Raw genomic sequence first — 15,532 nt, forward strand, 5'->3', positions numbered from 1 at the left:
GAATGAACAAAATAAACTACACATACAGAAAGAGGAAATTTGCAGTGGAAAAGAAAAGAAATATGTCAAATGCAAAGTCAAACTGTAGCTGCGCAAGCTAGACTGTGCGAGATGTGACGCGTTCTGTTTCTTAGCATTCATCTTCCCATAACCAAGCCATATTATTCAGAAACGGTCACGCGGACCTGGTTACAATTACCATGAAACAATGATTTATTGGACAGGAACATATTTCACTGACACTTAAGATTGTGCGACATAGATCTACAAAGCATTTTTTTTTTTTGTAAAGAGTGAGTTACCCTTTGTCTTTTGCATGAACATCAGCTCCATGCTCCAGCACATATTCCACCACTGACACCCGATTGTATCCGGCTGCGAAGTGGAGGGGTGTTGACTGACGTCCCTCAATATCCCTACAGTTAACACTCTGTGCAGTGCACAGTTTCTGTGTGATAGGAGAAAGAGTGAAAGAAAAAAAGTAAAGGAATTGTTTTCAATCTTTATCATTTCATTTCTAGAACTACATAAAATAAAAGGCAGATCATTCTCAAAATAAAACCTAAAGTAATACAACTGGGATTTGCCTTATCTTGGATAATCACTGCCCAAACAGGCCACTTACTTTTACAGTATCTATATCTCCAGCTTTCGCAGCTTCCAGGAGCTGCCGATCTGCGTCAGTGTTACTGAATGGTGTGCCCTCTAGTGAGAAAAAAGCATAACATTCACGGAGAGCATTGAATATCAGTAAGCTTACTTTAACTGCACAAAGTCAGCTAACAAAAGAAAGTAGGATAACAATAATAATAATAATTATATATATATATATATATATATATATATATATATATATATATATATATATATATATATATATATACATATATATACATACATACACATATATATACACACACACACAGACACAGACACAGAGAGAGAGAGAGAGAGAGAGAGAGACACAGAGAGACACTTGTAATATTAAAATAAAATTAGATCCAATTTAGATTGATAGTTTAAAATAGCCAGACATAAAAGTATCAAATGTTGTACCTTGAAGCAGCTGCTGCACACTTTCATTTCCCATCTGCAGAGCAGTAAAGCCTTGTAGCGACACAATTGCTGGATCGCATCCCGAATTTAGCAGAAGTCGGCAGGTTTGTAAATGGCCACAATGAGCAGCTCGATGGAGGCAGGTCTGCCCTAGGTTATCCAAACCATTGACCTGTAAAACCAACACGCAAGTACAGATGAATGGCATTTATCTACTTGATTATTTTTCTCTACATATCGATTATAACTGGGGAAAAAAAAAGATTTTGAGTATTCCAAGTATTTCAAGTAAATGAAGATTGAAGTCTTTAACCACCAAAGAGCGCACAGCCTGGTTACCAAGACAAACATGTCATCTGAACAAATGTACTGGATCAAGACTAAGTACTCTATCTATTGTGCTTGCTCTTGTAAGGAATACTTCCTTATATCAGATTATTATTTTTGGTTTAAAGTAAGGTGACCACATTTTGAAGCTAAGAACACTGCAGGGGATTTGTGGACAGCACAAACATGCAAAAGCACTCACAGCTCAACGGGAATGAACGAAAATAAAAGAAAATTTATTAAACTACATATTAAAAAAACCATACTAGGGACAAATCATAGGGGTTCTCCTATTCGTTGCTATTGCTTATTATGGGCCACATTTTGAAGCCTTTTAAAACTGGGAACTAAGGAGAAAGCAAGAATGGATTTGCACGTTTTTTTTTTTAATTAAAACTAGCGGAGAGTTAACATTACCAGCCTATAATAGTCATTTTGCAAAATCCGACAACGGATAAAAACATTGATTTGAGGTGCTCAAACAGGTAGACATGCGTCTCACAAAAATGACTTATGGTACTGTACCAGAGTGCTCACAATAACATGGCTACAAACATATTGCTTACAATATTATATTATCCTGTTGTACAACATCTCTACACAGTGTTTCTAGAGACACAAACAAACTACTTCAAACATTAATACCAGAATAATCCCATTGCAGTGGTTGCTCTTGTAATTAACTTGAAAGTGAAAATTGGCACAAATTATTCTATATTAAAAGGTCCTCAAAAAATGTGCCTTTTGTTTATTAACTCCTTTACGGAAGTATATTGCAGAATTCTGCAAGTTCCCATTGTGGTGAGTGTGCTATAGAAACGATTCTCACCTTGGCTTCGTGTTTCACCAAGACCTCCACAACATCATTATGAGCCTTCTCTGAAGCAATATGGAGCGGCGTCAAAAAGCTTTTGAACAAAAAAGATAATAAAATAAAAAATAAAAAGAGAACATTAAAGCAATGACACCTGAAATAGATTAAGAAGCAGCACTGTGATTTTTAAAAGGGGCGGGGGGAGAAGGGACTTACTCTTTGGTCTTCTCATTGATATTTGCGCCTTTTCTCAGGAGAAGTTCACTCACTTGTTTCCTCTTGGGATATGGCGATAAAGCAGCACAGTGCTATATATTTAAAAAATAAAAAATAGATTTACACACACAACATTTCATTTCATACAAAAGAGGAAAAAAAAACAAAAAAAAAAACGTTACAGACATAGTTAGCCAGAAACAGATTGTTTTTTTAAAACACAATTACTTTTCTAGAACCAATATTTATGTATCGACTTACTGTATAATAAACCAACATTACGATTCATAGGATAGGAATAAAATGGAAACAAGATAATAATAGCGCGGCTGAGTCTTGGTTCACATATATACAAGGGGGTACAAACACACACAAAAAACAACCTTGGAGCCAGAGTGGGTGGTGCACTAGGAAAAAAAAAGAGCTTGGGTGGACATAGTCACGAAGCCATCCACCCCGTCCCACCACCACTCTCTTCCCTCACACCTTGCTCCCTGAATCCCAAACCCCCAGGCTGTCCACTTGCTTCCCCCCTGACAGAGGCGTAGTGCTGACAAACCTGTTAAATCACCGCCACACCCGACGGCAGTGCAACCTATCCTCGTGCTAGCAAAGCAGAATAGGCTGCGCTATTGCAGCGGTGACTGGCAAATCAGTCAGCGCTATGCAGTAACATAGGCGCCAGGATGTGTGTGCGTTTGTGTGTATACACGTGTGCGTTTGTGTCTGTGTACACGCACGCTTGTACCACAGTTGTACGCATGTGCACTGCCTGTGTCTATATCCTTTACCCCATAGCACCATCACTAGCTTTATTATATCAAGCACATGTTGTGCCTTCTTTTGGGCACCTTTCTATATAGTTAACTTTAAGCGGGTAATCTTTGTGTAATATGTAAATATGTATAAATAAAAAAAATGTAAAAATAGTTTTTTTTTTTTTTTAAAAAGGAGTAACCTAAATTTCTGCTTTAAGTATATACACAATTACATTACAATACTCGTGTGGCACTTCTACTTTCATTCTGCATTGGCCTCTTTGGAAACTTTTTGAAGAGCCCTGCTCTGGGCCATAATGGTGACTCCAAACTCGGTTATGGGATTCCCCTCCCCCCCCCCAAAAAAAATCGGTTTTATGCTTTATTGATCTTTTGTTGCACTCTGACAGCATGAATAGAGTGGAGATTTTATATATATATTATTATATATATATATATATATATATATATATATATATATATATATATATAATACTATCCTTGAGAAAGTCACCTAGAGTGACGAAACGTGTTGAATGTCATCACGTAGCAGCGCAGCAACGCAGTGACGCTGGCACATTTTGTGCGAAGCAACCAGGATCACTTGTTCCTTTACATCTGGGGATAGAGGCACCCGTCTTCATATATACATCCGGTGCCGCTGCAAGGACTCAGATGTAGGAAGCCTCATCTCAAACTGAGGTCTGACACGTGGGAAGTGATTTTGTGCCACAGGAGGGAATTGATTTTCAGCATCAGAAAAACACCAGTTTTACCAGATCGCACGCTGAGGAGGTATATTTCGTGCTTCAACAGATGTAACAGGTCTGTCACCAGCACACACCCACATCACCATTGAGAAGGGACATTCTCTAGTGGTGTTTACTGTTCCTTACTGGGCTATCATCAGCCATATGGACTGTCATTGACATTCACCACTGTTGGCCTTTTTTCCCCATGATATCTTGCTTCCTTGTTCCACATCCCCTTCCATATGTCACTTGCTAATTGCTGCTATCTGCTTGTACTAGACATATTATTGCTTTTTAATCACACCAGTTTACTACTAGTCCTTTTGACTACTCTGGTCATTTAATAAAATTTACACAGGTTTATTTTTCAACCATACGGAACTGGCGCTTCTTTTTCTCCTGATATATATATATATATATATATATATATATATATATATATATATATATATATATATGAAAAAGAGAAGAGAGAGCGCACGCCCCATAGCGTAAAATTGTACATTTATTGGAAAGGAGGGAAGGGAGGGGATGAAAATTCACCCGATGCGGCCCGTCATGCGCGGTAACTTAATACCGCTCCCTGACGCGTTTCGTCACGTAACTGACACTTTCTCAAAGGGTTGGAATTCACCACACTTATTAAGGTTATGGTGGGTAAAAAAAAGTGACATAAACCCTCCACAGTAAAGCATATAGCTAATGGAAATATTACTGTATGTTCATTTGCATGTCTTAGTCTCATAAGCATAGCCAGCACAACCAACCTCACACTGATACCCATCAAGGTTGAAACATGTCTGAGTGGGTTTACTGGCTTTGCATCTCACCTCAGCCTATGCTTAAAAGCTGTGTTTAAAGCAGCATGCATTGGCTTAAGGGTTGCACGTGTAATGTGAGCTTGAGACAAAAAGTGGCATTGTGGGCTCATTTGCATGTCATTTCCCAGAATCCCTTGCTTCAGTGAAAGTGCTGGGTGATAATGGTGAAAGGCGGGTTGCAGACCTGTCTAAGACATGCAAATGAGCATACAGTAATATTTCCATTTGCTATATGCTTTGCTGTGGAGAGTTTTTGTCACTTTTTTTACCCACCATAACACACACACACTTTTTTTTTAAGAAGAAAACCCTTTCTTTAAAGCAAAAAAAAAAAAAAAAGTAATTGTTTGAAAAGAGTAGAACGGTATATTGTACACTAAGTAAGCAGTTATGCAATCCTTTTATAAACGACAAGTTAAAGTGCACGTAAGGCAATTTGTTATATTCCCGATTACCGAGGAGTTTGAAAAAAAAAAAAAAAAACCCATTAGAAATATGTATACAGGAAATATTTCTACATAAAAGTGGAAACTGTAACACTCTCATACTGCCAAAAAGGTTTCAGAAATGCATGATTTTGGTGGGAAGAGTACATAAGCATGTTTTCCCTAGAGTGCTGTGTTACTGGGAAGAAGCTCAGTCCAATAAATAGTTTGAAGTTTAAAAAAAAAAAAAAAAAAGGCTCGCTGGATCTGTTTGCTGCTTTCTATAATCTATTACATGCATTGCGTCTTCCAGGCTTGCTGAGGCTATATGCAGTTCTCCCATGAGAAAATAAATACGTGATCTTTCATTAGGGGCATTTTAAGCAATTAAAGGTGCAGCCATGCACTTAGCAACATATATTGGAGTTCAAGAATAGCCTTGCCAATTTAGACTAGTAAACAATTAAAAAGCACAACAACAATTCTCACTGAATAAACTAAATATTCAGTTTTAGATAATGGTCAGTTAGAGGGTTACTACCCAAGTGAGAAAATGCTGCATAAAAAAAAGCTGCCCTGACTAGGACCAAGTTACAAGGCAAATAGTAGAAAAATTCATTAGGTTGCCATAGTCAAAGCTGCAAAACTTAAAAACTGCAGTCATGGGCTTGAAATAGTGCAGCCTTCCAAAAAACAGAACCCATTTTACATCTTTCACAAATTCCTAAAGAGAAGAGGTATGTATTCATATTTTATTTGGCTTCTGCATCTAGTATGAAGATGCCTAGGAACATTTTTTAGGGCTCAGTAATGCAGAAATGGAAAATGACAAAAAACGAAGGCCAAGAGAGTTACTACAGACAAACAAATCTATCTATTGCCAAATCAAGCTGGACAATTTGCTTTAGGAGTTTTTAAAATGTTTTAATCATCTGTAGGGAGAACGGGTATTTGAAGTCCTTACCAAAGCCGTTTCATGAGTGTGAGGATGCTTGAAATTCACCATCTCCAACGAGAGATGCTTTTTCATGCGGGCCATATCTGCTTCTCGTGCGGCCTGCAGCAATGAATGACCTTTGAATTCATCTGAAAAAGGAAATGTACAAACAAGAAAACAGTAGCAGATGATTAGGAAAGAGAGAAAATTAGAACTTCAAAAGTAGAAAAATGCTGGTCTTTAATTCTAAAACATGAACAAATTATCACATACAATCTGTCCTTGTAATAATAATTATTTAAAAAAAAGACTGGGTGTGCACCAAGCACATGCATTGCAAGTGAAACTTCTCTGCGCATGCACGATCGGTGCTGCCCGCTTCTGTACATGTGCGAGCGGTGCCAGATTAGCGAGCGGGGGCGCATGCGCTCGTGCCTTACTTCCGTTGCGCATTTTCGTCTCCATGAAGGAGTTTTGTCCTATGAGAATTTAGCAGGTGCCAGCAAAGAAGTTCCACTTCAAAAAGGTGCAATCCCATGTGGCCGACAACATATTTGTTTTAACATTTTATAAAGAATGGCTTTATTAAACAAATCTAACCAGGTTAAAAGCAAATGTTTGGCTACTTTGTGTCTTTAGAAATGGCTAACTGCATTTCAAAGGAGCCTCTGATTGGGGGAGTGTTGGTCAATCAAGTGTTTTCTTTATAGTAACCCCCTTGCCGTAGTCAGGGGGCCAATAAAGGTATTGTTGAATATACTGTACACAGACATTACACAAAAGGGGCGTACCTAGACAAAATCAAACGCAAATGCATCAATCATCCAGATTTAGCCCCTTTAACATGTCACTGTCATTAGTAATGTTAGTCCTAGGAGGGATTGCCCCTATAACAGAACACTTAAGCACCAAGGACAAGTGCAGTTGCGTTGTAGAGAGATTTCCATATTTGGTCTATTATACCCACAGACACCGCATCCTTTTATTAATATTTTAGGTCCCATCTAAACTTGTGTTCTGTTTATAAAATAATTGCTTCTTGCAATGAAAAATCCAAGGAAATTATACTTTCCCAGGAAGGTTCTGGGTAGATTGAACTAAATTGTAATGCTAACAACAAAGGCCCAATTTCAACTTCCACTGTTTTTTTATTTAAAAAAGGCAGATAATTCAGTAGTCACCATTTCAGTACTCACATGATAATTGCTCTTTTAATTGTGGAGTGGGAGCTAAATCGACCGCGCTTTTATTATGGCAGTTCAGCAGGTTTGGAACTGCCCCATAACTTAGCAACAGAGAGCACACCTCCACTCTGTTCTTTGATGCTGCCTCGTGCAGAGGCGTAAACTGCCAGAGGTCCATGACGTTCACACAGGCACCATGCTGAGGCAAAGGCAGATCGTTAGTTTGATAATACAGTTAGAAATAGATTGATGCACATATACAGTACGTTGTAAATTATCAATACAATATCCGAGCAGATGACAAAAGGAGAGAAGAATATTTAGGGGAGTTGCAAGACAGCTGGCATGGTGGCTCTTCCATAGCCACATTTAAAGAGCTGCAGGGTATGTTTTCAAGGTGACATCAAAGGGCAAAGTTAACAAAAGTAATTAAGAATTACCGAACACTGTAGTGCTAGTCCCGAGGGAACAACTGCTAAAATAACATATCATGAACAATTCTTGGCAATTTATTTATTTATAAAATGTTGTACCAGTAAGTAATACATTGAGAGTAACGACTCATTTTCAAGTATCTCCTGGGCACAGAGTTATGATCATATGTGGTTACTTTAAATGAACAGTGGTAATACATTTAATTTACAGACATTTCATGCACAGTTAGAGATCATATATGATTATGGGCGTATGTAACCGTTACAGACAAGATTAAAATGGTGTTATAAGAGGTAGGATAGGCCTGCAATGTGTTGTGTTAGAGGAGGCTCTACCCAAAGAAGCTTACAATCTACAAGAAAGGGCAAGTTGAAACATGGGGTACAGGGGATGAGAATGTTGGTGTGTTTCAGATTCCTACTTGGCAAAAAACACAACTTATCAATGTAAATCCCTTAAAAATATTAAGTGATTTTCTGTGTGTTAATTAAGAGAACATTGTAACATTATGCAACACCTTTAAGTATTTGGTTTTTGAAAGTGAAGCAGGAAGATGGCGCTCTAGAAAAGGCGATTCCATAAAAACTATTTTATTCTGAAAAAGGAGGATTACCCCACCCACCCAAAGTGTCGTGTTACCAGGATAAAGGTGACACTGTGCTCATTTGGATATCATTTCCCAGAATTCCTGTATGCTAAGAGATAATGATGAAAAGCAGGGTTGCGGACCTGTTAGACATGTGAATGCGCTCACAAATTATATTTTTATTTGCAGGAAAACATTAAAAGATTAGGGGAAAGAAAATATGTATATATATTTATACTCGCTGGAACAGAAAAAGTGTAGTGTACATTTAACCTACTGAATAGATCACTCCCAGTAGTTCACTTCCGTACTAGGAGGAACTTTAAAGCAGCAGTCTCTCCCCCTACCTTCTCCTCTCCAAATAGATACAGTATATATTAATTTTATTCTCCTCCCCCCACCAGCTTATATCCATGGTCCCCCTCAGCCACCCCAGATATTTGTATTTATTTTTGTGCCAGTTTTGACACAAATCAACTACAAACATGGCAGGCAAATTACAAACATGGCAGCAGGATCCCCAATAGAAAGCCGCAGCGACTATTGGCCTAGCCCTGACACTGACTGCCGCCATTTTTTGTCCAGTGGGCACACATCTGCACTCCACCAAAGCGAGCGAACCGGGGTGTCCCCACTCCCCAGACGTCAGTGACCCTGCGGATTAGGCAAGAAAGTTTCTTTAAAAAATAAAAACAGCAAAGGGGAATGTTGCTTTATGGTGAAATGTGCAAAACAATTATTATTTTTTTATTTCACTAACCTTTACAAGAAGTTCTGTTACTTCATAATGGCCGTATGAACAAGCATTGTGAAGTGGCACCAAATCCCTACAACAATAAAGACATCGAAAAACATTTTATCACCACGTTCATGTCTGTTAAAACCTTATTCACCAACTTTAGATAAAGAAATGGTAGCGCTAATCCAGAAGGTGACACCCGCAGCCTATGATATAACTCCGACCCCCCAGGTCGGACAAGAAACTGGAAACTGATGTTATATCTATGGCGCTGGGTGTACAACATAAAATGAATGAAGGTACAAAAAAGTAAATAAAAGTTATATACAACCAGTGGGGTGATGGGCTCCGCTGGAACTCTTGCAATGATGACAGTGGGTCATGCAAAAAGAATAAAAACAGACATAGTGTGATACAGTTACACAATTCAATACAATACAGTACAAAGACTAACATAAAACACTAAAAGACAAACATGTGCTGAGACATAGGACTGTATAAAAAATCACATTTAATAAAATAGCATTAAAAGAAAGGTATCGTCTGCACAGCAGCCTCAGGTGAACAATGCCCGCTTACCAGACAGTAATAGGGTACAAGCAGTGGATAAATTGGAGAGTATCCCCTCTCGTTGGCGCTGCACCACGTGTGCTGGCGTCTGGCTGGGGCTCTGGGAGATTCCCCTGCCGTCTGTTCCGCCTCAGACCTCCACTGCCCACGTGCACCGGCTGGTGTGTTGTGGAAGAAGCCGCCGTGTGGTTCGCCTGGATGCGCGTCAGTGCTCCCTGACGGATGCTCAGACACTTCACCGGATCAGTGTACCATCCACCGCAACCGGAGACTGTAGCAGCAGGGTAGGCTCAGGATGAATCCAGATGGAGTTCAGGCAGGTAACGAGGCAACCGCTGTGCAGATAACACCACCCTACGCGTTTCGGAAGCGTGCGCTTCCTTCCTCAGGGGTAGAAAAGTACTTTTCTACCCCTGAGGAAGGAAGCGCACGCTTCCGAAACGCGTAGGGTGGTGTTATCTGCACAGCGGTTGCCTCGTTACCTGCCTGAACTCCATCTGGATTCATCCTGAGCCTACCCTGCTGCTACAGTCTCCGGTTGCGGTGGATGGTACACTGATCCGGTGAAGTGTCTGAGCATCCGTCAGGGAGCACTGACGCGCATCCAGGCGAACCACACGGCGGCTTCTTCCACAACACACCAGCCGGTGCACGTGGGCAGTGGAGGTCTGAGGCGGAACAGACGGCAGGGGAATCTCCCAGAGCCCCAGCCAGACGCCAGCACACGTGGTGCAGCGCCAACGAGAGGGGATACTCTCCAATTTATCCACTGCTTGTACCCTATTACTGTCTGGTAAGCGGGCATTGTTCACCTGAGGCTGCTGTGCAGACGATACCTTTCTTTTAATGCTATTTTATTAAATGTGATTTTTTATACAGTCCTATGTCTCAGCACATGTTTGTCTTTTAGTGTTTTATGTTAGTCTTTGTACTGTATTGTATTGAATTGTGTAACTGTATCACACTATGTCTGTTTTTATTCTTTTTGCATGACCCACTGTCATCATTGCAAGAGTTCCAGCGGAGCCCATCACCCCACTGGTTGTATATAACTTTTATTTACTTTTTTGTACCTTCATTCATTTTATGTTGTACACCCAGCGCCATAGATATAACATCAGTTTCCACCAACTTTAGATGACAAACCAACAGACTGGGACAAAATGACCAGCACAAAAAATAAAATGAATACCAATTACGGTGTATTTTGTTTACTGATCATTTTTCTATTCTTTTGAATGCAGCCAACTGCAACCCAACGTATGTTGGTTTGTAGTGTGTTGCGGGGCATGTACAGTGTGTACAAATGTACCTTTTATTGCTTTTTTCCTAACCCTGGAATGACAACCTTCTAGATCTATAAAATATCATTATTCCCTAGTAGATACAGGAGTACAAATCTAACCATTCTATTTGGCCTCTCCCTTACCGTCCTAAACAATCCGCCCTTATTTTTCCCTGACAGCTAACATGCCATTTTCCTATTATGGTAACATTTCTGTTTTGTCACTGACAAGAGTGTGAGAGGGAAACATTTACAGAACACGGATTAATAAAAAGGAATTTGCAGTAATTAATGATTCCAGAAGAAATAGAAATATATATTTAATTTGAAAAACGCTGCCATAAACCGCAGGTCTTTAATATCCTATGATATGATTTGGGGCATCCCAAGAGATGTTAAATGTGTTAACACGTTGGATCAAAATGTTTATTTCTTGCTTATTGATAAAAGATGCAGTGAATTGTGAAAAGCTTCAATATCCATTTAGTTCGGATGCAGTGTGGGAGTTCACATGAACGGATACTTCACACACAAACTCTGTTCCACTATTTGTTTGAGGCCAGCCTGGAAAATTAGGACAATCTTAGCTGCCTGTACAAACAGAGCTGGTCTAGATATTACATGACAAATTGAGCGGCTAACTGAAAGAACACAGTTCCCTAAAGCACAATATATTGTGTTTATGTGCGAGAAATAGAAAAGGCTAGTCCCACCTAGACCACAAAAATATTTTCTCAGCAATAATTAGCTTCCTTAACACAAATATAATGAACCTCAAAGTAAATATTTAACTTTTTTACGAAACCCTGAACAATCAACCTTAAGTCTTGATTGAGCCTCCTGTCCATATCAGAGAACGAAGCAGAATAAGTGAAAGGAAAGTGCAGAACCTGCGCCACACGCAATGACATCACTCAAAAGGGACTATAGTAGGAGTCCTTTTATGATTTAGCTTAATGCATTCACTTTCCTTTTTTAATTTTGGTTATCTGTCTCATTATGAAATCAATGAACAGTTTTCTTAGATAAGTACTGTATTGATATGAAACCTTTTTTTCCCCTGGGAATTATTAAATAGGGTGACAGCAGTAACTGCTTAATAAATAATTAACGACTAAATCACTGCAGTTAACATTATTTCCCATTTGAGTATGAGCCTAGCGCACGAACGCACGCACACTTTGATCAGCTCCAATCAAATGAATGGGACTAAAATTCTGTACTGCACAGGGACAACTTCGACACAGTGTATGGGGTAAGGTCCTTAGACACTCTCCCCAGCATGTTGTCTGCTTTGTCCTGTAAGGCAGGGGTGTGCAAACAGGGGGGTGCGGTGGTTACAGAGGTCCGGCGCTCTCCCCCAAGGCATTTCAATTAAATGCCGGGGGACCACGCGAGGCCTCTCTAACTTCTCCTACCTGGACTTCGGCGACGCGTCACCATGGTAAACGTCATGTGACGTCACTTTGTTTGACGTCGGAGCCGGGGGGATGCGTGCAGGGGAGGAGAGCAGGCAGGGGGCACAGGGGGAAAACTTTGCGCACCCCTGCTTAAGGAATGGACAAACTAATTTAGCACCATGAAAAACAGCAAGCCAAAAAAAACAAAAACTTTTTTAAACCATATAAGTCTTCCCTTTCGAATTTAAATAATATTCCAAGAGTATGGGAAGCGAGGGCCCCATCCGAGTTGAAACGTGCTATTTTCCGCTCCCAGACCTTCCAGCTCCTAAAATACTGGTGAAGTTACTGACATTACTTCCATGTTTTTAAAGGGAATTCAAATAGCTGCCCAATGCCGTTAAAATAAATAAATAGGGATTAAAAAAAGGGGAAGGGGGGCGGGGGGGACGAGACTGCCACTCAAACTTAAATGTTCAGCAAGGTTTTAACCCTTTGCGTGCCACAGCCCCACCGGGACTTCACGATCATATGGCCACGGTGACTCCAACTAGAAAATTTGCAAATAAATGATGATGTAGTTACCACGTCATGAGGTCCCTGGAGTGTCAGACCCCATTATGTAGTAGCTACAGTACGTTAAGGGGCACCCAAAAGGGTTATAACTTGCAAATTCAGCAATGGCTACTGACACCACTACTTCCATAGCAAAGGGGCTTCATGGAATAGAACGTAGGCAAGCGCTCACCCGTTCAACCATGGTGCTATGTATGTAGATGTGTCGCAGACTGAATTTTGGATGGTTCCACATGGGAAAAACAAATGATGCGATGTTAGTGTACTGAATAATTTTGCATTACCTGCTTTTAAAAAAAAAAAAAAAGATTTTAAATTTGTGGATACGGTCCCTGTAATTTAAAATGTTTTAACCAGCATTGTAGAAGCTTTAATGAAGATAACTAATAAACAGATGGGGTGCCTCATCACGTGGATCATCTTAATAGAATTACCATGCAAGAGTAAAAAAAGATAAGACATGCCGATATAAAGCAAGCAAAAATATACGATTCAAGAAATTAGTAGGCTAAACAGAGCTACATTTTTAAGCTCCAGAGGGACCGCATGATGCAACTTCTCAATATAGATGTGTTCTCTGCAGTTTTTTTTCACTTTCACAATAAAAGATCTATTGACTTCTTACTGTTACAGTAAGTTTAGCAAGACATCAACAATGTATAATTATGTGAAAATAATTGATTTTTGCTCATGAGCACTTCATGCCTTAAACATGTACCATACAATTATGCTCCAATACACACACACACACACACTAAGAGATACTGCTGCGGCAGACTTTATTCTAACAAATCACCGGTTTGTCCCTGGCTTGTTCCTGGAATGCGACGCTGTTCACCAGGAGCATGCCGCATTCCTTTTGCGTTCCCAGCCACGGGTCATGCCCGGCTGACGCGCTGTTGATGTGTTAATTGATAATGGCTCAGGATTTAATAGGCTGCAATGCTTCGCGTGTCCACCAGATGGCATAAATTCATGAATTGTAATGCAGTATATATATATATATATATATATATATATATATATATATATATATATATATATATATATATATATATATATATATATACTGTATAACAACAACCCCTATAACCCCTAACATATAGTACTGTACACATACAGTACTGTATATGCACATCAATGATACTATGGGCCGGCGGGGGCGAGATGTGTTTGCAGCAGAGAGAGATCCGCTGCTCTCTCTGCGCAAACATCGGCACATTAAAAATTATTTAAAATACATTTTTATTCATAGTGTAGATGTGCAGGGGGTCTCGGGAGCAGAACCGCGTTGGTTTCAGGTCCGGGGACCCCCTGCTTCCCGAGATACAGACCCCTTTATGAGGTGCCGGTATCCCTCTGCATTTAAAGGTCCCGATCACGTGACCGCGGCCTGTAAACCAAGCAGAGGGATACCGGCACCCCCTAAAAGGGCCTGTATCTCGGGGAGCAGGGGGCCCCGGACCTAAAACCACAGCGGTTCAGCTCCGGAGACCCTCTGCACATCTACAGTATAAATAAAACACACACATCAATAAAGAATCGTTCCTTACCTTTGCGGCTATGTGCTATGGTAATGAAGCAGAATTTCTGTATTTTTAATAATATTGTACAGTGAGCAGGGGGTTCCCTGAGCCAGAAATCAAAGCTCAGGGGGCCCCCTGCTCCTGCAAAATATTATTAAAAATACAGAAATGCTGCTTCATTACCATAGCTGATAGCCGCTAAGGCAATGAAGGGTTAAGGCAGAATAGCATGTTTATTGGGGACATTTGCCCTCAATAAACATTGCAATAAACAACATACAGTACACCCCCTGTGTATTTAAAATACATAAACAATAAATACATTAAATACATATTTTAATGTGTGTGTTAAACCTCCCTGCCTTGACTGTAATCTGTGTAAGACCCCTCCCCCTATTGTGTCTGTTAAACTTCCCTGCCTTGACTAATCTGTGTAAGGCCCTCTCCCCCTATTGTGTCGGTTAAATATCCCTGGCCTGTGTTTCTGTGAGTGCAGTGTATGTAAATGTGGGGAGGGGGATTCCGTGTAAATATAATGCAGCGCCTCACTGCCAATTGCCCACCCCGTGAGGCCTAACCACACCCACACCCACACCCACTACCCACTACCCACCTGCCCATGGCCCCTCCGCTGCTGCAAAACAGAGACAAAAATTAAAACATCCAATGTAATGTCCCCTAACCCCTTAATCACCATAGCGGTTATTAACCGCTACAGTCATTAAGGGGTTAACCCACCCTCACCCACCACTCGGGACGCCTACATACCCTCCCACACTAACCCCCCACCCAGTCAGACCTAACCACCCTCACCCACTACCCACAAGGGTGGCTTACCCACATACCGTTGGGGAAACCCCCCCCAACCCCAGTACCCACAATAAAAACAATACACAGGCCCACAATAAACATCATTATATTTATTAAATACATTACCCACCCCCTGTGCCCCCCCATAAATACAAGATTTATCCTTTTACAAACAGGGTTCATAACGCAGCCCCACGCGAGTCCCCGGTGGGCTGGCAGGGCACCTGACAGACCTACAGGGTACCAGCAGCCCTTTTCAAACAGGTTCTGGAGGCCTGCTGGTGGATCCCGCCAGCACCATGGCCCCCAGGTGGT

The 15,532-nt window shown here is 40.5% G+C and overlaps 1 protein-coding gene across 1 annotated transcript in view; it reads right to left on the bottom strand.

The window, feature by feature from the left end:
* The window catches only part of TNKS2 (tankyrase 2), a 72,290-nt gene that overhangs the window by 21,489 nt on the left and 35,269 nt on the right, over positions 1-15,532 (bottom strand). Inside the window, exons 7-14 of the mRNA XM_075612830.1 lie at positions 9,072-9,138; positions 7,303-7,489; positions 6,134-6,255; positions 2,414-2,505; positions 2,213-2,291; positions 1,057-1,228; positions 626-705; positions 303-448 (exon numbers count right to left, since the gene is read on the bottom strand). Coding sequence (XP_075468945.1) covers positions 303-448; positions 626-705; positions 1,057-1,228; positions 2,213-2,291; positions 2,414-2,505; positions 6,134-6,255; positions 7,303-7,489; positions 9,072-9,138 — 945 coding nt within the window. The remainder of the gene's footprint in view (positions 1-302; positions 449-625; positions 706-1,056; positions 1,229-2,212; positions 2,292-2,413; positions 2,506-6,133; positions 6,256-7,302; positions 7,490-9,071; positions 9,139-15,532) is intronic.

The sequence above is a fragment of the Ascaphus truei genome, chromosome 8, assembly GCF_040206685.1.
Source record: "Ascaphus truei isolate aAscTru1 chromosome 8, aAscTru1.hap1, whole genome shotgun sequence".
Classification (NCBI taxonomy): domain Eukaryota; kingdom Metazoa; phylum Chordata; class Amphibia; order Anura; family Ascaphidae; genus Ascaphus; species Ascaphus truei.